Below are 21863 nucleotides of genomic sequence, written 5' to 3' on the forward strand. Positions count from 1 at the left end.
TTTCTAAAACATATACTTAATCTCTAAAAGAAAGGGAAAGGGGAGGACAGACATCTAAACAAAAACTGTTGGAGCACTAGAAATAGTCTACATGTGAAAAAAAACATAAAACTAACAAACTAAATCCACACTTGTGCCACAAGCACAAACCATTTCACCATCAAAAGTGAGTGGACTCCCTCTAGCACACCCATGACACCCGTGACACCCCTATAATAGATGCCACGGCCAAGGAATGATATCAGTTCCTTTACATCTTCTGGGTGTTATTTTACTGGGCCACTGCAGCAAATCAAAATTCTATCAGTTTTACATTCAGAAGGACAGATTATCCTAAAACAATGTACCAGTAATGTTAGGGCTGAATCATTTCCCAAACATAAATTAGTTGATATTATTTTTATACAACCATGTCACACTGAATGTCCAAATTCCGAATTTCTACAAGAAATACATGACATTAAGGATGATCTCACAATGCTTTGTCCTCACTGTGCCTTTAAATCAGATGGAAGCTGTAAATGGCTCAGGTTATATCAGGTAGGCCTATGGTTGCCAACGCTTACAGTATCACACACACTCATGAATAAAGTTGCAAACCAAACAGTGTAATAGCCACAATACATTTCAAAAGTTGTGATCTTCACTTGACAACTTACAATACCACAGTGCCTGCAATATAGCTGGAATGAGATGCTGTCTAAATTGACATTTCTTGGTTCTTTTGTTAAAATGACGGAATGGTGGATATAAATACTGGATCAATACTGCTATCTGGTGGCCATTTAAGGTAATACAAGTATCAGCTTGCATTCTGCTCTATTAATAACTACAGTAGTGCTGAAGTTTTTTTGAGCAACAAGCTTCTGACTGTGTCCACTAAGGAAGGGCATTTCATTTTGAGTTGTAATATTTGACATAAAAGGGAAGCAAGACTTAAATTGTGATTTAAATTCTGAAAGTTTTTATTTGACCTCTGCTTGGACCCCTGTGCCTCACAACAGTTCCAGTGAAGGGTGAGTAAAAGCTGCAGGCTAACATTTCCTCTGAAAAGTAACTGCACAGAGCTTCAGAGGCAAGACCCTGTTGCTTTTAGAGGAGTTTAATGTGTGGACTTACAGGAACATGGCATAAAAAATCTACTTTTGAACTCACTTTCTTTGTACTGCTTGTCAAAGTTTCCGGTGGGCTCACTTTAAGGTGCCATGTCAAAGGACACATTTCCGTTCACTTCTTCCTCACTCCGCTCCCTGAGACTGGAGCAGGAGCTTCAGGAGTGGGAGGATGCTCGGCAAGCGTTGGCTCATAGGAGAGCCATGACAAGGGCCCCGCTGCCCCGGGCCCCCAGGCCTCCTCCCAGGCAGCAACGGCTCCAGGAGGTCCGGGCCCCTCCACCCCAGGTCCGGTGCAGAGACACGGCCGTGCACAACACCTTCATGTGGGGGGACATGAAAGGAGTGTATGCGGTGCTGAAGGACCCTGCGATGGTCAATGCCCTGATGGAGACGGTGCATGAGGAGATGCTGTGGGCTCCAGAGATGGGTACGAGTTCAAGACCTCTTATAATCTAATGATCATATTTAGTCCAGTGAGTTTACACTAATGCCTTCCGGACGGCGCTATCCGCCACCTCCCAGAAAGACTAACCATTACTCCAAATTGTTTATTCCCTCTGCAATTAAGCTGTTGAATGCGGAGTAGCTGTCCTGAATGTAATGTATTTTGCACAAACCTCATATTGATTGTGTGTTTAAAATTGGTGGATTGTAATTGGTTATGTGCAATACACTCTGCACTTTATCAATTTTATTATTCTATTTCGTCTTTCTTTATCTTTATTTCAAATATTTTCTAGTTGCAGCCTATAATTCTGGATCTCGCACTTTCCCATAGGCCTTTTTAATGTGCTCCCTCTGTCACTGATGCCTATGTTTCAGTGGACCGTAGAAACTGAATTGCCCTTTGGGAATAAATAAAGCCATCTGATTGGTAACGGTATATAATCTCACATAAATGCTGTTAACACTGAACAGGCTTCCTCTTCCTCTGTCAGGCATGTGGACGCTGAGCTCCAAGGTGAAGCAGACTTCAGCATTACGTCTGGCTGCCAGCAGAGGACACACAGGATGTGTGGAGGAGCTGCTGTTCCGTGGGGCTGAGGTGAACGCCGATCCTGGAGGTAACACGGCCCTCCATGATGCCTGTATGGGCGGCCACGCGGCTTGTGTCCAGCTGCTGCTCTCTCACGGAGCAGATCCTGACCTGCTGGCGGCAGATGGCAGCGCTCCTCTTCACCTCTGCACCTCCGCCCAGTCATTGCAGTGAGTGTTGTTAGAGGAGCTGACGACTAACCATTTGTATTTCCCTGCGGGGACAATAAAGTATATCTTATCTTGTAGGCCTACTATATATCAATAATCTCTATTAGGCCCAGTTCCACCACTAGGTTAACTGAAGTTGAGTTTTATGTTCTCTTACTGTGCAAATTTTTTTTTTTTTTGAGTCATTTCCTCCTATTGTAATAAGAGTCTAATTTAAAAACCTAATTTTCTTACAATAAGACAAATGGCTAATGCAGAATCTAAGAACATTTAAAGTTCCCATGACATGGTGCTCTTTGGAAACTTTTATATAGACCTTAGTGGTCCCCTAATACTGTATCTGAAGTCTCTTTCCCGAAATTCAGCCTTGGTGCAGAATTACAGCCACTAGAGCCAGTCCCACAATGAGCTTTCCTTAGTATGTGCCATTTCGGTGTCTGTAGCTATTGAGGAGGAGAGAGGGGGGGGCGAGGTGGAGGGTGGGGGTGTGGCCTTGACCAAATGCCACTTTGCTCTTGAAAGCCATGATGTCTCTCTCACATGGGTGGGCCAAATTATCTGGGTGGGCAAAGCAGAGAAAGGGGAGGTAACCTTGCTCCTTATGACCTCATAAGGAGGAAATTCCAGATTGGCCCATCTGAGCTTTCATTTTCTCAATGCAGAGCAGGATACCCAGGACTCGGTTTACACCTATCACCATTTCTAGCCACTGGGGGACCATAGGCAGGCTGGGGGAACTCATATTAATGTTGAAAAAAAAAACTCATAAAGTCAAATTTTCATGCGATGGGTCCTTTAAATCTCTTTGAGAACCGAAAGATTAGTAATCTTCTTTCTTCCAAGAAAACTTTAACTATTGTTAGAGAGAGAAGACTGGATGTTTTTTGCAAATCGGAGCCTTTTGTTCCAGGTGTGCTGAGTTGCTGATAGACGGAGGTGCAGAGGTCAGTGTGAGGATGAGGGAGTCGAGGCTCACACCTCTGCACGTGGCCGCCCGGGCGGCCTGGAGGAGCACGTGGAGCTCTTCCTCAGACACGGAGCAGATGTGTCAGCCACAAATCAAGAGGGGGAGACCCCTCTGAACGCTGCATGCTCCGGTGCCGAGAGGCCCTCTGAGGCCGGCCGCTACTTACGTGTGATTCAAAAGCTGCTGGATGCAGGAGCTGATCCCAGAACTGCAGGCAGGAAGCAGCACACCCCTCTGCACAATGCCTGTGCAAACTGCAGCCACCGAATTGTGGACGTCCTCCTGCAGCATGGAGCCAAGGCAGATGTTACCAACTGTGCAGGATACACACCAATGGACTGTCTGTTACAGGTAGCTCATGAGGGCTGGGTGGATATCAGGGTTAGTGTTAGTTAACAGTTATGTGAAACTGCAAAGATGTGAAGTTTAGAATATGATTAATCCAGTAGATTAATCATATTAGTAGTAGTAAAAAAACAAAATATATATATATATATATATATATATATATATAAATATATATATATATATATATATATATATATATATATTTTAGAACATTTTAAGCAGTAGGATTAACACTTTTTGCTTGTTTTTTAAGGTGGTTGAAGATTACCCGGGCCAGCAACCGGAAGCTGTAGCACGGTCACTTCTGAACCATGGAGCTCAGCCTGTTTCACCAAAGGTTAAAAACAACTACACTGAGAGAATGTGATAGTGATACATGTCAAATGAGCCGTTTTCTAATGCACACCTGGTCGACAGGTGAGTAAATGGTAACAGAAATGGCTAAACTCCCCAAATTGAAGGGAAATAAGAACATCTCTGAAGCCACAGGCTGTAGCAACCAATCAAAACAGGAGCCAAATTCAACAACTGAGACAATTACCACATTATTATTATATAATTATTATAATAATACTCTTAACAAGAAATGTTCCAACAGGGAACTGGGGAGGGATATCAAATCCAGTCCAAGTCTAATTTCCGAACTAGAAATATTGTCATAAACTTAATTAAAAAACATACCAAAATATTATGTTTCTGAAGTATATCAATGAAGACAACAGAATCCATTACTATTAAAGCTTTAGTAACTTTACATTCAAGCCATTGCCAAATGAGTTGCTACAAAGCTAATTAAGACCATCAGCTCCACACAACTCTCTCTGTATTTCTCAGTATGGATATGTTCAGAAGATTGTGGGGTCCGGCGACTTTCCCAGAGAAGATAATTACCTCTTCTGAAGAGTCCATCATGTTTTTTTAATCCTCCGTGTCCTCCTTGGCTACCAGCAACTGCGTGGAGGAGGGGGGGTGGGGGCGGTGTATCATGTGGACGCACCGACAGTTTTCTTGTCATTACTTAGAAGTAAAGTAAAGAGTCCAATACCACAATAGTGTGATGATTTCTTTGCTCTGCACAGAAGTTGAAGCAGTGTGTCCTCTCTCCTGCCACTCTGGAGGTGATGCTGAACTCGTACACATCCATCCCTCCCTGTGAGTGGATGGACTCTCTGTCCACTGAGCTGTATGAGGTGAGCAGCATTTAAATCACCTCTTCTCGTCTCGTTTACTATCCAGTGCTCTAAAGTGGTTTTGTTTGTCCCTTCACTGCCTCAGGAGCACCGGCCGTTCTTCGACCTGGTGCGTCAGCGGAGCGGCCAGCCTCGCTCTCTGCAGCATCTCTGCCGATGTGCTTTACGCCTGCGCCTCGGAGGCCGATGTTTCGCAGCAGTCAGTGAACTAGACATTCCCAGCTCTGTGAGGGATTACCTGCTGCTGTGTAAGGACGGGACGCTCCAGTAACTTCATATTGTGTGTGTGTGTGTGTGTGTGTGTGTGTGTGTGTGTGTGTGTATATATATATATATATATATATATATATATATATATATATATATATATATATATATATATATTTATATTTTATATTTGAAAACAAGTTTTTATTAGATTTCAATAACCTGTTTCAGTTACTTTTTTTTCAAACTAACACTTTTTTGTCAACTTGAAACACTTTCAGATGGACTTTCTGTAAGAAAATACAAATAAACACAACTTTACCTCCTGTTGGAGTATTGTTTATTAACTTTAATTTCTTTATATTGTATTCGTTGGTTGGTACTATTGTTTTAACACTAATGTCAGCAACAAAGTGCTTGCATATTAAACTTAATGACATTCCTGTTGCATGCAAAAATAAGCCTACAGTATTTACATGCATAGCTTCTTTGAACACAATATACACAAATGGAATACCATATGAGAAATATGCACCACTAGTACTAACAGCAGTAGTAATATTGTAGCTGTAATATGCTTCTGTTATTTTTGCAATTTCCATAAAAACTGGCCAGAATATACACAAAGAGATCAGTGTGCAAATAATGCTACTTTATTTACTTAAGTGAATGCAAGACTTTTGCTCATAATTACTTTTTCAGCCTCTGTTTAAAATGTAATTAAAGATAAATGAAATACTTCATGTACAGTATGTATCTTGGATATAATGATGCACGCTATGTGCAGATGGAAACGTTTTTTCTATTGTCCTGAATAGGCAGTGGTGGAGAAAGTATTCAGATCCTTTAGGAAAAATACTAACAGTTTATACTGTTACATGTAAAAGTTCTGCATTGCAAATGTTACTTTAGTAAAAGTTTTAAGTACAATCATGAAAATGTGCTTAAATATTACAAGAAAAGTACACAATGCAGAAAAATGTCCCCTGTGACTGTTATACTATTAAATATGATATCATAAGATTATTATCACTCATGTAGTAACATTAAAACAGGATGTCACGGTTGTAGTTGGTTGAGGACTACAACTAATTATTGATACTTTTCATTATTGATTAAGCCATTTTTATCTCCATTTATCAATCTCTTGTTATATAGGTACTATATTATACTACAGCATACTATATGACACCATATTGTATTTGATATTCTATTTAATTCTGTGCTAAACTGCTGTACTATACTGCATATACTATGTTATATTGCTGTGCAATACTTTATATTATGTTATACTATATTACTACACTACTACACCTTATACTATGTCTGTATCTTATCAATTATCAAAGTAGTTGCCAATTATTTTTTCTTTTATACGCTCTCCCTATACTTTGTTTGCAAACATCTTAAATTGAAAAGTAACTAAAGCTGTCCAATAAATGAGTAAAAAGTACAATATTTCCCTCTGAAATGAAGTGGAGTAGAAGTAGAAAGTACCTTGAACTTGTACTTAAGTACAGTACTTGAGTAACTGTACTAAGTTACATTTCACCACTGTGAATACTTAGGTCCCTAAATTACCAGCATAGCAAATATCATACATTATTATATAGTTATTATGAGCAGGAGGAGCAACAGGCGTGACGGCGTGACCCGTCTCCAAACCAAGCGCTCCCAACTGGCCGGCGATGACGTCACGCCGTCTCGTCCCGTAGCCTCTGTGTTTATTATGTGGTTTTTAAGGAGCAGCTGCTAACTAGCATCGAGCCTCGACTTCAAACATGCTCTGATTTATACAGCTGGCCGGTAAGATCGTTTAATATCAATATAACAAAGACGCACAGACGTCCACACGACCAGTTTGAAAACAGTCGCGACAAAAACAAAACAGAGCGGCGAGAGTCGTAAACAGCCGAAGGTCGTTTTTTTTTTTTTTTTTTTAGCTAGCAAGGTAGGCTAGCTTGCAAGCTAACTTAGCTCGCTAACTAGCTAGCAACATAACCTAACATAACAGTTACAAGATGACAAGTTAGCAACTCAGAAGATTAGCTAGGTCACATAACGGCACATTGTTTGTATAGCTAGCTAGCTAAATGTCGAGTGTAACGACTAACGTGGCTTAACACATCCCTGTTGACACGTCTTTGAACAGCTGGGTTTTATAGACATAGCTTCACAGCTACAACAAACAGCTGATGACCAGCCCCCATAGCTGCAGCGGATTTATACGTTGAGTAACTTTCACCCTAAATAACGCTAATGTCTTTTGGTAACACCTCGTTAAAAGATTATTCATCTGCCAGCAACCCTGCGTATAACATATATGTAGCTACAGAGCTATGACATAATGTCTTTATAATCTGTTTCTTCGTATACTAACCCGAGTAATGTGTATTGTGTGAAGTAGCTTTGTCCGGATGCGCAGGGGCTCACTTCACTCAAAGAATACAGCTGTATCATCGCTGCAAAGTCAGAGCTTTTTAAAGAGTATGGTGGTTTCACTCTGTAACCAATTTACTACAGCAATCAGGACGTTTTCTTCTGTCATCATACAGGCTAGCTACGCCGTGGGTGGGAGGTATGGATATATAAGATCTATCTTCTGTCACAAGTATAAAATATCCTATTTTCAGCTTTTTAGTTGTGGAGATTTGCTGCTTTTCTTCATCTCGTGTGATGGTAAATAAATAATAGCTTTGAGTTTATTGTGATGGTTGGACAAAACGGGTCACCTTGGGCCTTTCCTTTACTGTATTCTGACAATTTATAGATTAATTTAAAAAGATCATTGGCAGATTATTCGATAGTGAAATTAATAATTAGTTGCAGCCCTACTATAATAGCATGGTGTAGTAAAAAGTAATTAGAGTAACTTTTTATAGATAAGAAATAAACCAGAATCCAGTGAATTAAAAATTGTCACATGTAAAAAACCTGTAAATCCAATATTGCCATAAAGCAGTCCTGCTAATGGCCCAATGCAAATATAGATAATAAAGGGATAATAAACGGTAATGCAAAATGTCCATTGGTTGACATAATGAGTATACAGCATTATATTTCAACCCTACTGTGTTTTTTTAGTAAAGTTGTAGTTTAAATAACTAGACAAGTTATTTGTGAAAATAACTCATTTTCATTGAGTTACTTATATGGAAAGACTGAATATTTTCCAATAAAATCAAATTGAGTTTGTTTAGCTGTTCCTATGAGAGAATGGTAAGTGTTGGACTACACTTGGATAGCCTTTAGGATTTTGTTTAAATGTTCTGTAGGTAACACCTACTTCTCAGTCCACCCCCCCCCCCTTTCTGCTAAAGCCCAAAGCTGTCTCCTAAGCCCCTCCCCCCACAAGGGAGAATTAATGCGTGTGCATGAGCAGTGATTGACACGCAGTTAGACATGAGGCTATAAACATAAACCTGTTGTGTGTTTTCTTCAGGTTTGGAGGACAGAGATGGCAGTGTGTGCACTGACCATGCTGGATGGGATGGAGGATGAGGTCACGGCAGCAGGCGGTGTGTTTCTCCTGGTCCTGGCCCTCGTCTTCGCTTGGCTTTCAACCCACGTGGCCGACCGGGGAGACCACATACTGGGCACCATCCTCACTGTGGGCGCCCATGCCTCTCTGATCGGACTGGGAGGTCACGACAGCTACAGTGGAGGCTCTTCTAGCGCCGACACTCCGGAACAGCAGGCTCCTCCGCCCTCTCAGGAGAACAAGCCGGATGATGGCGAGCCTGGGACTGAGAGGGGAGAGGGGGAGGAGACTGGGGAGGGAGCTGAGGGGGTTCGGACCGATCTCCTGCTGGACATACAGAGCAAACAACCACAGGCTGGACGAGTGCATACGTCAGATGATGAGGAGGAGGAGGAGGAGATGGAGGAGGAGGAGGAGGATGATGATGATGATGAGGAGGAAGAGCTGGAGGAGGAAGATAAAAAGATTATAAAGCATATCCCAGTGTTGTCCAGCACCATCTGCCCCATCACCACCATCACTTCTTCTTCTACTACTACTACTGCCGCTTCCATCTCTGTCCGTCTGAAGTATTTAAATGACACGGAGGAGGTAGCTGTTGTAGAACCAGAGGATACAGTGGGAGTACTGAAAAGGTAAAACAACCCTGAACATCCACCTACAGACTTCAAGCATAGATTGTGAAAGGAATAGTTTTACAGTTTGGGAAGATATACGCTTATTTGCTTCTTGCAGAGAGCTAGCTGAGAAGATGCAACATGCATGTCTGTACGGTAAATTTGAAGCTACAGTCAGCAGTCAGTTAGCTTAGCTTAGCTTAAAGACTGAACAAGGGGAAACAGCTTGCCCAGCTCTGCTAATCAACACGCGATAAGTGTAAAAACGACATGTGGTTTTATGAGAGGTTATGTATGGTAACTATTTCTTGGCCTGAGTCTTGTCGTCACTGTGCGGTTGCCGGGCAACCAGCAGAGACTCCATGAAGTCCAAGAAATAGCAAGCACATAAGCTCTCGTCCTTTTCACACATTTGGACATTGCCTGTTAATGAGTGAGTGAATTTAGAGGTAACAAAATCCGCTTACACATTTCTGTTACCTTTTGGACGGAGCCTGGCTAGCTGTTCCCCGCTTCCAGTCTTTATGCTAAGCTAAGCTAAGCGACTGCTGGCTGTAGCTACACATTTATCATAAACACACAAGGATTATATTGATCTTCTCATCTCACTCCCTACTAGAAAGCAAATAAGCGAATACCTCACAATGCCATAATGACCTTTCATTATTCTCTTCTTTCTCGTCTCCCTCGATCTCTTTCCCAGTAAATACTTCTCAGGTCGGGAGCATCAAATAAAACTTATCTACCAAGGCCAGTTGCTGCAGGATCCCAAGAAGACTCTGTTATCCCTAAACATCACACACAACAGCGTGATCCACTGCCACATCTCCCAGGCCCTGCACGAGGCCCCTGCAGAGGAAGGGGGGCAGTCTGGGCCCGGAGCAGGAGTCGGCTCTGGGGTCTCTGGAGGATTCAGGGCTGCTGGTGTGGCCATCAGCACCAGCAGCCTGGTGGTGCCCGTGTTTGTGGTGATACTGGCCGTGGTGTGGTACTTCCGCATCAACTACAGGCAGTTCTTCACCACCCCTGCGACCATCTCCCTTGTGGGAGTCACTGTGTTCTTCAGCTTTCTGATATTTGGGATGCACAGCCGCTGAAAAAGGCAGAGAGGGGGAACACGCTTACAGCTGAATGTTGTGTGGTAAAATAAAAATAACGACAGCAGTGGGCGGCGCCTGGAGAGATGGACTAATCAAAACGGGGCTTGGTGCTGATGCCACAGCTGATTGGATGCCTGCAGAGAGTGTGTGTGTGGGTGACTAGGTAAGGCTGTTTGTGCATGTAACAAGATAAAAGTGATTGTACAGTATACATGGAATAAATAATAATCTGCTGCGAATGAAGTTCAGCTGAAACCAGACCATACTTTGGCTCCTCCCCAAACATGACCTAGTGGTTCACACCATGTTCAAACACTCTAGCTTTATGCACTCTTTTATTGTTGCTAATGCTTTCTTGTTTGTCTTTGTTTTTTAGGCCACCATTTCTGTGTTTTAAAAAAATTATAATTAACAGATAGATGCAATAATCTAAAACCTTTTGGAACCACTCAACGTGCTGTGTGCCAGTTCAACCGCCGTTATTTTTGAATGAATCAAGCTCCGTGTAAGCAAAATGGACTTGTACAGCTGCCCCAGTGCTAGGCTAAAATGTTCCGATATTTTTGTTGCTCAAATACTGTTGCTATGTAGAAATAGGCTAATTTAAATAATCACTAGACATGAAAATAGACATTTTTTGAGAAGATATTGTAAATATATTGTGTATTTTCTGTAAATAAAATGATAGAATGAATCAGATGAACCTGCATCTGGCACTTAAAGATTTGGAGGGTGACATGGAACCCTCCTGATTATGCTGGACTGCTCTGGCTTCAGTGATGTCTCAAATTAAAGCATTTCAAACCAACCTGTTTCAGCATCTGTTTGTAGTCTAAAGAAGGGAGTCTCTGGTTATGTTTTGTGTTTATTTATATACAAACACCAGTATGCATGGTAGTGAAGAACATAATCACATTATGATCACATACAACGGTCATTCACACATGCACAAATTTGTGCATGAAAAAATATTGGAAACTCAAATTGCCTTCTTTGTCATTGCCCTCGTGCTGCACAGGTACACACAAAGATCCACAAGAGAACATCAGCTGTTAGCTTCATCCACAAAAAGGTGGCTCAAAAATCTAAATCACACCTACCAAAGTATCTCAATAACAGGTCATTTAACTTTAGTGCACATCACAAGACTCTACTGAAAAAGTTTCAAAAGGGCACGGTCAAAGTTACTACAAAAACATGTCAAAGTGTAAACTGTACTGGAAATGAAATCAGGCTCGACAGATTTGAGACTAACAACTGAATGCACTTGAATTTAAGGACTGTATGGAAATTATTTGGGTGGGGAGGGAGGTTGAATCTTATATTTAGTTGGCTATTTTTAATAGACTTAGAATAAAAATAAACACTCTTTTCCTAATACCTGGAAATAAAATTCTAACAAACACAAAAACGTGGGGAATATTCAAGCCATTCTCTATTTCTAAATTAAGAGCTACTAAATAAACAGTTTTTTTGTGTGAAGTGAATCAGGCTCAAGCGGCAGTTATCTATCCTGTTCCTTAAAACTGAGTTATTGGTCTTACTAGCTAGCTGATTTTGATGAGGAAATAAAATAAAGCCTTTTTTTTTTTACAATTAATCTTACATGGGAAGAATGAAATAAAATAGAATCTGGGATGTATGTAATCTTGCCTGCACTCAATAATTTCAGACAATCTAACATTTCAGAAAAAAGACAATACATACGGGTCGGATTATGGTTGAGAAGAACTAGTTCATACGGCGTGTTGTCCGACCAGTCAAAAAGCGACAGTATTTGTAGTTGTTCTGAGCAGCCAGATTCAAAGGCCAAGTGAAAAGCTGTCTGTCTGTCATAGAGAGGGGCGAGACACCATATTGCTTAAATATGGAGATAACGGCGTACGTTGCATGCACTTGGTCAATCGCATTGAAAGTGACAGACATAGTTGAATAATTTAAAAATGGCGCTTAAGAGAGAGAAGATCCAACTCTGGCTCCTTTCTCACCTCCGCACAGTTGGCCAATCACAACGTTATGTGACCGTGATTATCGGACCGTCTGTATCAGAAAAAAACTCTGACATCGAAAAGGTGGTGGTGGGGTTATTCCAAAGCTATTTGACCATTCAACAAGCACTTCTGATGATACACTGGCAGCTTAACCCCCCCCCCCCTTTTTCTTAACTCCTCTACCCCTTAATCATTTTCATACAGTCCCTAAGTTTTACAGCAATGATGCCCTGATGCATACAAACAAAATAAATCATCATCCTTCTATTCTGACTCTACAAATAATATCTTAAACTGTAAAGTCTTTGTTTAAACCCAAATAAAAAAAAGCTTCTAAGACATCAACTGTGAAAAGTTGCAAGTACAACATTAATAGTAGTCAAATAGTGCATCTGATCTCTAAAGCATGTAATATATCTTACAACTTTCACATTATATAGGCTTACAGACTTATCACTCATGATCATGAATGACAAGCAGAACTGTAGCACTGATCTACTTAATGTGATCTATAAGCAGAAACTAAGTGAAAACACACGAGACAAGTTTTGTACCAAGGAACGAAATTTGCGTTTGATTCATGATTCATTATCCATCTCACGCGTCATACATACATGTTCTGTACATGTGCCCCAAAAGCCTACTGGCTCATCAAATATCAAAATCTGCATTTACACACAAATAATATACACTTCATCACTTTATAGGCAGTGACAAATAAAACTTAAATATATTGTTTATGTAAACAAAAAACATTAAATAATTAAAATGGCACATGTACTTTCACAAGAATGTCACATTCTAGGATGCATAGTTTTATGAAAATATAAATGATCTCACACACACACACTAATCACCACACTGACACACTATGCAAAAAATGTCTCTCTCACACACACACACACACACACACACACACACACACACACACACACACACACACACACACACACACACACACACACACACACACAAAAACACACACACACACACACACACACACACACACACACACACACACACACACACACACACACACACACACACACACACACAGACTGTGCAATACAATGCTAGAATTAAAAAGCCACTGATGAAGAGTCCAGTGTATGCGTATCAAGGTTTGAACTGAAGTCCACACGTCTCAAAACTCAGTTAAATGAACACACAATCTAAAAAGAGGAACAGGTCGCAGAATTGCCAACAATGAGCACCTGAAGGTTTCAGAAAGCCAAATGTAAGACTTTTCATGCTTTGTGGAAAAGGTTAAGGGCCAACAAAAAAAAAGAAGTCTTTTCTGACTGACTATAGCTAATAAAAGGTCTTCAAATAACTTAAATACGTTGTTGAAGAAAAACAGGCCATCAGGAATTCAGATGTAAAGGAACATTTTGTACAAACTTCCAGAAAAGGGTGGCCAAATTATTCCCAATGGGCCTTTTTTCTAGCAGACATGTTGACTTGTCAAAGCAGGAAAAGCACAGGTGCATTTCATTCTGTTAACAATGGCTTCATGTTCCATTTAAGTGCATCAGTAAACCCTGTCAGTGAGCAAGCGTGCACAGTGGCAGGACCCTGAAATTAGGAACGCTAAATGGAGTGCAGCCCCTTATAAATATAATATAAATTATTAATTACACCTGTGGTTTTCCTGCTATGTCATGTCAAAATGCCTGCAGTTAAAAGGCCATTTATTGTGTCTTTTTAGGAGTTTAAAAGTGATATTGTATAGTTCTCTTTCGACCATAAAATAAAATGAATGATATTCCTATCATATTGTACAAGCCAGTTTTTATTCTTTAATTTGAATTACTTTTGCTGGAAGACACATAATGTGGTGATGGTGACCGTTACAGAGAATTTCAAGATCTGTTTTCACTTTACAGCCAAACGTATGTGGACACCCCTGTGGCCATTTAGTTCTAATTAAGGAATATCTAATGCTACAGCATGCTATGATATTTTATCTAATAGCGTGCTTCCAACAACAGTTTATGGAAGACCCTTTCCTTTTTCAATACGGTGCTTTCCCCGTGCACAAAGCCAGATCTATAAAAACATGGATTTCCCAGTTAGACTTCAGAAAAACTTGACAGAGCCCTGACCTCAACCCCATCCAACACCTTTTTTGGATAAACTGGAGTTCAGACTGTGAGCCAGACCTGATCACTCAACATCAGTGGCCGATCTCACTTATGCTCTTGTGCCAGGTTCCAATATCTGATGGAAACCCTGTGGTTTTGGAATGACATGTTCAACAATTGCATATGGGTGTACTGTCCAGGTGTCCACATACAGTGTGGACATATAGTGCAACAGTGCAAATTGAAATACCTGCCTGGACACTGTGACACCATATATGGTGACTTTATTGTCTTTCTGATTCACAGCTGGAGACTTCCTATTCATTTAAAACTAGGTGAGGCTAGGTAAAGTCTGTTTTAAGGTGGATTTTTCCCAATAGGTCCCTGCAGATACTCTGATTGGACGCTTTGACCCCTAGCCACAACATTTAGAACAATGTGGTCATAATACAGAAGGAGAAATGTTCATTAAATTGAATTACGTGTCAAGGCTGAATGAATAAGAACTACTAAGTCAAGTTTTATCTCATCCTGTTCAGGCCTGTAAATGTAGGTATGAACGGAGAGCTTCTCTGACAGACAGGGCTTATCCTAGTTTAGGTCATCATAGATACTGGAAATAGAAGGTGCTGAGAGTTTGGGCCTCTTTTTTTTGGTCGAAAAGCTGACATTACTCTGAGAGCTGCTGCTGCCGCCGCCGCCTCCAGTCAGGCTTCCCCCCTCCTCCTCCTCCTCCTCCTCCTCCTATTACTCCTCCTCCTACTCCTCCTATACCTCCTACTCCTCCTACTCCTCCTACTCCTCCTACTCCTCCTACTCCTCCTACTCCCCACTGTTCAAACCGAGAGAAGTCCTCTTCTTTTTCTTGGGCCTCCTAGAATCTGAATGGTTGGTGCCTGTGAGGACAGAAAATGTATCTATATAGACTTTACTTAATCAGGAAAACACAATGAGATCAAGATCTCATTTACAAGTGAGACCGGAGTACAAAATGAAAAATCAAACAAAAATACAATCAAATGAAAATAAGAAAGACAGCAGTATGCTGGAATAATTGGAAAACAAATGTACAAAAGTATTTCATACAAATAAGTTAAAAATGAAAACATTTAAAAAACAATTTATAAAAAAAAAGTGCATTTTAAAATGACATTAGTCATGTTTCCATCTAATTGTCAAGTGAATTTTAAGCAAACTTTTAAAATGTCGCAAAAAAGAAAATGCAAATTAGAAGCGTTTCCATCAACTGGTTTAGAGCGAATAAACTAGACTACGCAAAGCGTAGTTTCGTCACAAGTTGACGTTGCGCATGGTTGCAGATAGCAAACCGGCTTGCTAAATCAAAGAGTTCAGAAGCTAAGTTCTTTGGCTAAATGGAGAGAGGTAGCCTTGTACAAGTGGGCCACCTGTGCAGAATCCAGGGTTGTGGCAGAGACATTTGGTGTCAGCGAGACAACCGTTGACCGCTGAGTAGACGCGGTGTGCAGGGCCATATAAGATTCAAGCTGTTGAACCAATTCGTCAATTTACCCGACGTGGCTGAGGCACAGGCAATAGCGCACCGCAACTCCACTACGCACCTTGTACCACAAGTGTACGGCGCACTGGATGGGACCCATTTCCCGATCCTTCCCCCATCGGATGGATACCGGGACTATAGTCACGTGAGTTACATGTTCGCTACGTCACAACTTATTCGGAGCTGTTGTTTTTTTGGATAGGACCTTCTGCGTTGAGGAATAAACCTCTACATATGTGCGCCCGCTCTGCCAACTGAGCTAACCCTGGCCACGCGTTAAAACTTTTTTCCGAATTTTGCCGTTTGCATCAACATTTTCTAATGCGAGACTTCAAAATGCGCATAAAAATACGTTGATGGAAACATGACTACTGATGCAAATACAGAGACGTATGACTGTACTATGTAAAACAGTCACAGTTACAGTAAAGTGAATGAGGTCTCTATTCAAAAATTTGAATCGACCCACCGGTAGTAGTGCATCCAATTTTAGATTACTAATTTTAGATTATTCCAGCGAAATGGGGCAACATATCTAAAAGCTGTCTTTCCAAGATTACTTTTTACTGGAGGGACAGAAAGTGTAAGCCAATCCTGAGAACGGTCTATCAACGGTCTGTACGTTTTATCAAAACAAATACTGTCAGTGTAATGCACGTTACTTCCTTACTGGCTTTAGACGAGGCCGAGTCACTGGGTGAAATATCAGGGGAGTCTTCCCACTGCAGGCGGCTCATCAGGGTCTGTCCATCTGGAATGTCAAAGCTGTCGCTCTCCACCACAGCGTCTGCATCAGGCAGCGTCGGCCTGTTACATGGAACCCAGACAGAGATACTGACTGGTTAGACTGGTGAGGACAAAACTCAGATTGACCACACAGTGATTAAAAAAGGTCTATATATTTGTAATATCATTGTTAAACTAAATGCAGTCGCTACAGCGTAGAGCCAACGATCTGTATCAGTGACTCATCAATCATCGGGCTAGCTTAAAACACCAAACACCTACCTGCCATGTTTCAACAAAAGCTCCTCACCTACTTGCATTTTTAATCACCATCTTATTCTGAACGGCAATATAGTACCTCTTTACTTAGGCCAGAGATCTAAATCACACTTTCTCAAAAAATATATAAAAGGGATGTAACCCCCTAAGGGATGTTCACCCGAGTGGGTCTCAGGCCAATATGATACGCTCCCTCTCTGGGAGAAGGATTCAGAGGCTGTGCATTACATTCATTTGGTTTATTATTTAACTAATATAACTTTATTAAACTCTTTAATGAACTATTTTTTCTCTTTATCTGTCTATTTAGTTATTGTTATCTTTTTATGCCTTTTTTTGTCTTCTGCCCTCTTAACTTACCAATTGCTTAATTAATTAATAATTATTAACGTAGTTATTTATTGTTGTCTGGCTGAACTGTTTTTGTGAAAAATGTTTTGGATGCTGTGTACATACATGTTGTTGACTTGTATCATATATACAGAGACTTTGATGAAGCGGTCTATAATATCATCACCTTTGATTTTCTTTTTGTTATTGGACCACCTGGTTCCTAATGGTGAATATCAGCATTTTTGACTTCAGTAGAAACAAAGTCTGAGCCTGCAAACTGCTAAACATGTTACAACTATACAGCAAGACGTCAACGTCAGTACACACGTTTTATTTTTGTGATAAACCCGAGTCTTGTTAATGTAATTTAACCAACATTTCAAACATATGTTAATCTGAAATGATGATAGAATATACCAATCAAGATTTTAAAAAGCTTGAAATATGATATATATTAGGGGTGCACTCTTCAGAAAATGTCACGATTCAAAATCGATTTTCGATTCAAAAATGATTCTCGATTTAAACGATTCACAGTATGTAAATGTGGTTACTTTTCCCATGTGATTGCGTAGACATACAATTTGAAAAAAAAATGTAAATAAAAAAAAAATATATATATATGAATCGATTTTTGGAATTCTATGAATTGATTTTGAATCGGTAGAGCTTGAATCGTGATACTAATGTGAATAGATTTTTTTGTGGTTTAAAGGTTTAATGTATGGGTGGCATAAAATTGCCTGTAACAATTATGCAGGTATCATCACAGAGTTTGTTGAATCATGTCAGTCACATGCTGATTGGCACAGATGCTCCCCCACTGAGACCAAATATGAGCCAGGAAAGCCCCCTGGTGGTAATGTAGAAGTCTCTTTTATTTTATTTATTTATTTATTTTTTTAAATGGTAAAACACATTTGGTTAACACTTCAGTTAGAGGATAGTAACAACTCTGCCTTTGCCCCTGTGTGAAAATGAGTATTTACTACATTGACCAGCAGCACTATATCAGCAAACCCCTGCACCATAAAAGGGTCACAACAGTCATGCAATTGCAATATTAATTTTGTTAAGTACACAGAGGGGGGGGGAGACACACGCGGACTGACCCCAGAAGGAACAGCCTGACGGCCCTCCTCTGTTCGTCCGTGTGCTGGGGACATCGATGAGACCTGGTGGGACACAAGGTGGCATTATACACCCCTGACACATTCACTTCTCGCATCACCCTGCCTGCATACACACAGCCACAGGGGAGGGAGGGAGGGAGGTGGGACGGACGGACTGCTGCAGACACAATCAGTGACCAATCAGCTAGGGAAGAGCAGCAATGCTGTGTTAAACGTTATGAAATGTTACTGTAGACGTTGGTCACTGACAGGGTCCTCCATGGTCTAATTAAAACTATCTCTTTGAAGTCAATCACTGGTCCAGAAAAAATTTAAAACAATGAAATGCAAGGAGTTGCCACTTGTGTCCCAGAGTTAGTCCAAACATACATGTTTTCATAAATACATGGATGAAGTCATTTAGTTTTCATGCCAAAGTTTCACTGAAAGGACATAAAGACACTGACCTTAGCATTTGGATTAAATAACATGGCAACACGAACATAAGGCCGGGTGTCACAGTACCTGAAACTATCCTGCAGTATTCCAGATATCAGGACCACAAAAGCAGTTCAGTTTAAAGGTCTCATTACTAGCTGTATTGTGTAGCACGTGCCGGTGGATTATACAGTAATTACCTGGTACACATCTTCTTGGTGTGCTCAGAGATCACCCCACATTGCTGTAGAAACAAACAACTTGTTTAATTAAAAACAAACAGAGCAGCAAAAATGACAGTTTATCCAGAGAAATGAGACCGTAGCAGAGCACTAAGCTTGGGTGCATTCATGCAGGCTACGCACCGTTGTTAAAAGGGATCGGACTTCATCGGGGCCTAAAGTTTCATAACTGATGCCAGTGTTATAGTTGTACTGAAATGAAATACAGACCAAGAACCGGTATTAATACTTTGAACAGACATTCCATACAAGATGAAACAAAGGAACAAAGGTATGATTCGTCACCTTGTAAGGCTCTGAACTGACGCTGCTCCCAAGCTCACCTGGGGGGGGGACACAACTGTTTATCCTCTTTATTTTTACCACATGCACCAATAAAACTATTAAAACATCATCAAAATTGGACATCAAGTCACAATAAAGAGGCTTTCCAACCACATCAACTTATAAACTTGAAAACTAGCTTGCAGCTAATCAGATATTATTTGCTCCTCCCTTGTAAATAGAAAACGTCCTGCAAGAGCTTGATCCATTGAACCACAATTTTTTTGTTTTTACACTTCGGTTTTGCAGGTTAATGTCAAACTATTATAGACTATTATACTACACAAATGCCAACAATAATCAAATAAATTGTTCAATATATTATTGCACATCGTTACTTTGCTATGCACCGTGATTCGCATACAAATCCCAAAGGTCGGCTGAATGTTTGCTAAACTAAAGTCTTTGTATATTCACCCAATATTACATTGTGCTGACATTGAGCGGACCAGGTCCAGCCCAGAATCCTTTCAAACATTTACACCACTTTAGAAAGGAATGGCATGGACAAAAACGTCACCAATACACAAAAAGATAGACACCTGATAGACTCACCATTTTTATGTTTTAGAGATTTGGGTCTTCTTGGGGAATTTTGATTCTGCAAAAAGAAAACCATTCAGATTAGATTAAACTCATTATACATATTAAAACATATTATACATACAATCGACTCTAATACCGTCTGCAAAAGAGGAAACAAATGCAAAAAAATACCTTATCTGACTTTCTCTTTTTGGCTGTGACATGGAAATAAGAAGTTTGTTTATTATGCAATCTGAAGTTTTACTTAATCACTCAGCACAGTAAAAATGAAGGGTGAACTATTTTTAAATGCTCACCTTTTTTTTCTGCACCGTACGACCAGTCGTTATCATTGAGGTCATCATTGTCTTCCTGATCACTCTCTGATTTGCTCATGTTATTGTTGCTGGCTAGTCTGTTAAAAGGTAAAAACCCCAACAACCATCAAACAATCTGATCAGATGTTCAAACCCATTTCGGATCACTACAACAATCAGTCCTTTACTGACAGACCTGCGGTTGGCGATGCGACTGCTGTTGCGTCCCATGCCGAGACATTTCTCCAAGTGCGGGGCGAAGCGAGAAGCTGCTATCAATCTTTTGCAGTTCGGGCATTCACACTCTTTGTTTTTCCACTGATTGTACACCTGGCCAAATATGTCAACACCTGGCTGATCCACTATTTCTGGGAGAGGGATTTAAAGGCACATATACTATAAAGAAACACACCAAAGAAAATGAGAAGACAAATAGACCAAAAACAAAACTGGAAGCCATGAAACCAACCAAACTCCTTCATGCTCTCTTGGTCCGTTTCATCCAAGAAGAAATAGCCCTGTTTCACAGCACGGTGAACCTCGAAACACAGGCCCAAACAGGCATCTTCCACCAGCTCAGAGTAGATGTCATGGACCAAGGCCTATAATAAGAACATGTTAAAACAAATTCAAACTGGATGCCACGAAGAAACAGATGAAAGACATAGCACTGGTCTGCAGGTGACAGTTAAACGTTACATTTATTACAAATTATATATATATATATATATATATATATATATATATATATATATATATATATATACATACACAGTATATACATATAAACAGTTCTTTCAGACCCCCCCCCCCCCCTTTTTTTTTTTCCCCCCCCACAAGGGCATTTCCTTCCATTTTCATTTGAAAAGCTATATCAAAATGAGGGGGAAAAAAGGGAGTAAAGGAAAAAAAGAGAGAGATAAAAGAGAGAAAAAAAAAAATTGTAATCTGCATCAAGAGCTAGGTTTATGAACTGATAATTAAAAATACTTACTTTTAAAAGAGTTATGGACACTTGTTGCATATATATATTCATTCTGTTGAAGTGAAGAAAATATATAAATTCATGGATAAGATAAGCCGTTATTGAAGAAATCAGGACAGATGAAAAGAGAAAGTAAGTTGAAACTATACAAGAGTAATTTATGACAACATTACAGTAGTAAAGTTAATAGCAGCAAAGTCAGAAAGTCTAGTATATGTACCCAGTGTACATCAGACTAATATATATTATATAATGATACTTATTGTACTGTACATTATATACTGTATAGTATATAATGTAATAAAACAGTATCACATATTACAATATAGAATAACATAGCACTGTATAATACGTATGGGATATGAGATGCAATATAAAGAGTATCAAACATAGTGTAGCGTATGGTATAAACTATACTACTCTATAATACTAGCTGTACATGTGTCAGATGTTGGGCGTTAAGTTAAGCTATATAGCTACGTCTTAAATTATGCTATAATATAAATAATAATAATAATAATAATAATAATAATATAATTAAATATTATCTGACACGTGTTAGATGTTGGGCGTTAAGTTAAGCTATAGCTACGTCTTAAATTATTAAACATTGGAGGAAACATCCATCCCATAACAATAAGTAACTACAATTTCAGATCACACATCCGAAGTCTAGACATATAGTTACAGTTACAGCAATATCATGATGACATTTAATTAGATACAGCATACAGTAATAAGTATATTTTTTAATTAA

At 39.9% G+C, this 21863-nt stretch overlaps 3 protein-coding genes across 3 annotated transcripts; 2 read left to right on the top strand and 1 right to left on the bottom strand.

Moving 5' to 3' along the window:
- Positions 1-1000: 1000 nt before the first annotated feature.
- asb16 (ankyrin repeat and SOCS box containing 16) lies at positions 1001-5127 on the top strand. Its single transcript, XM_039825457.1, is given in 8 exon segments — positions 1001-1016; positions 1201-1542; positions 2054-2321; positions 3232-3317; positions 3320-3639; positions 3890-3973; positions 4716-4826; positions 4912-5127. Coding segments are annotated over 7 exon segments (1392 nt in total). The 5' UTR covers positions 1001-1016; positions 1201-1205; the 3' UTR covers positions 5098-5127.
- Positions 5128-6705: 1578 nt separating this feature from the next.
- Positions 6706-11039, top strand: tmub2 (transmembrane and ubiquitin-like domain containing 2). Its single transcript, XM_039825291.1, has 3 exons — positions 6706-6839; positions 8476-9149; positions 9835-11039. Exons 2-3 carry the CDS (start codon positions 8491-8493, stop codon positions 10226-10228), a joined length of 1053 nt encoding a protein of 350 aa, XP_039681225.1. The 5' UTR covers positions 6706-6839; positions 8476-8490; the 3' UTR covers positions 10229-11039.
- Positions 11040-13996: 2957 nt separating this feature from the next.
- Positions 13997-20744, bottom strand: atxn7l3a (ataxin 7 like 3a). The gene is made up of 11 exons (XM_039825292.1): positions 20591-20744; positions 20318-20489; positions 20122-20219; positions 19997-20019; positions 19835-19880; positions 19241-19278; positions 19079-19147; positions 18914-18957; positions 18266-18338; positions 16496-16632; positions 13997-15202 (listed from the first exon to the last, which is right to left on the bottom strand). The coding sequence occupies exons 1-10, from the start codon at positions 20601-20603 to the stop codon at positions 16618-16620; spliced, it is 591 nt and encodes a 196-aa protein (XP_039681226.1). The 5' UTR covers positions 20604-20744; the 3' UTR covers positions 13997-15202; positions 16496-16617.
- Between the last annotated feature and the right edge of the window lie 1119 nt (positions 20745-21863).

This window comes from Perca fluviatilis, chromosome 15 (assembly GCF_010015445.1).
Source record: "Perca fluviatilis chromosome 15, GENO_Pfluv_1.0, whole genome shotgun sequence".
Taxonomy (NCBI): Eukaryota; Metazoa; Chordata; class Actinopteri; order Perciformes; family Percidae; genus Perca; species Perca fluviatilis.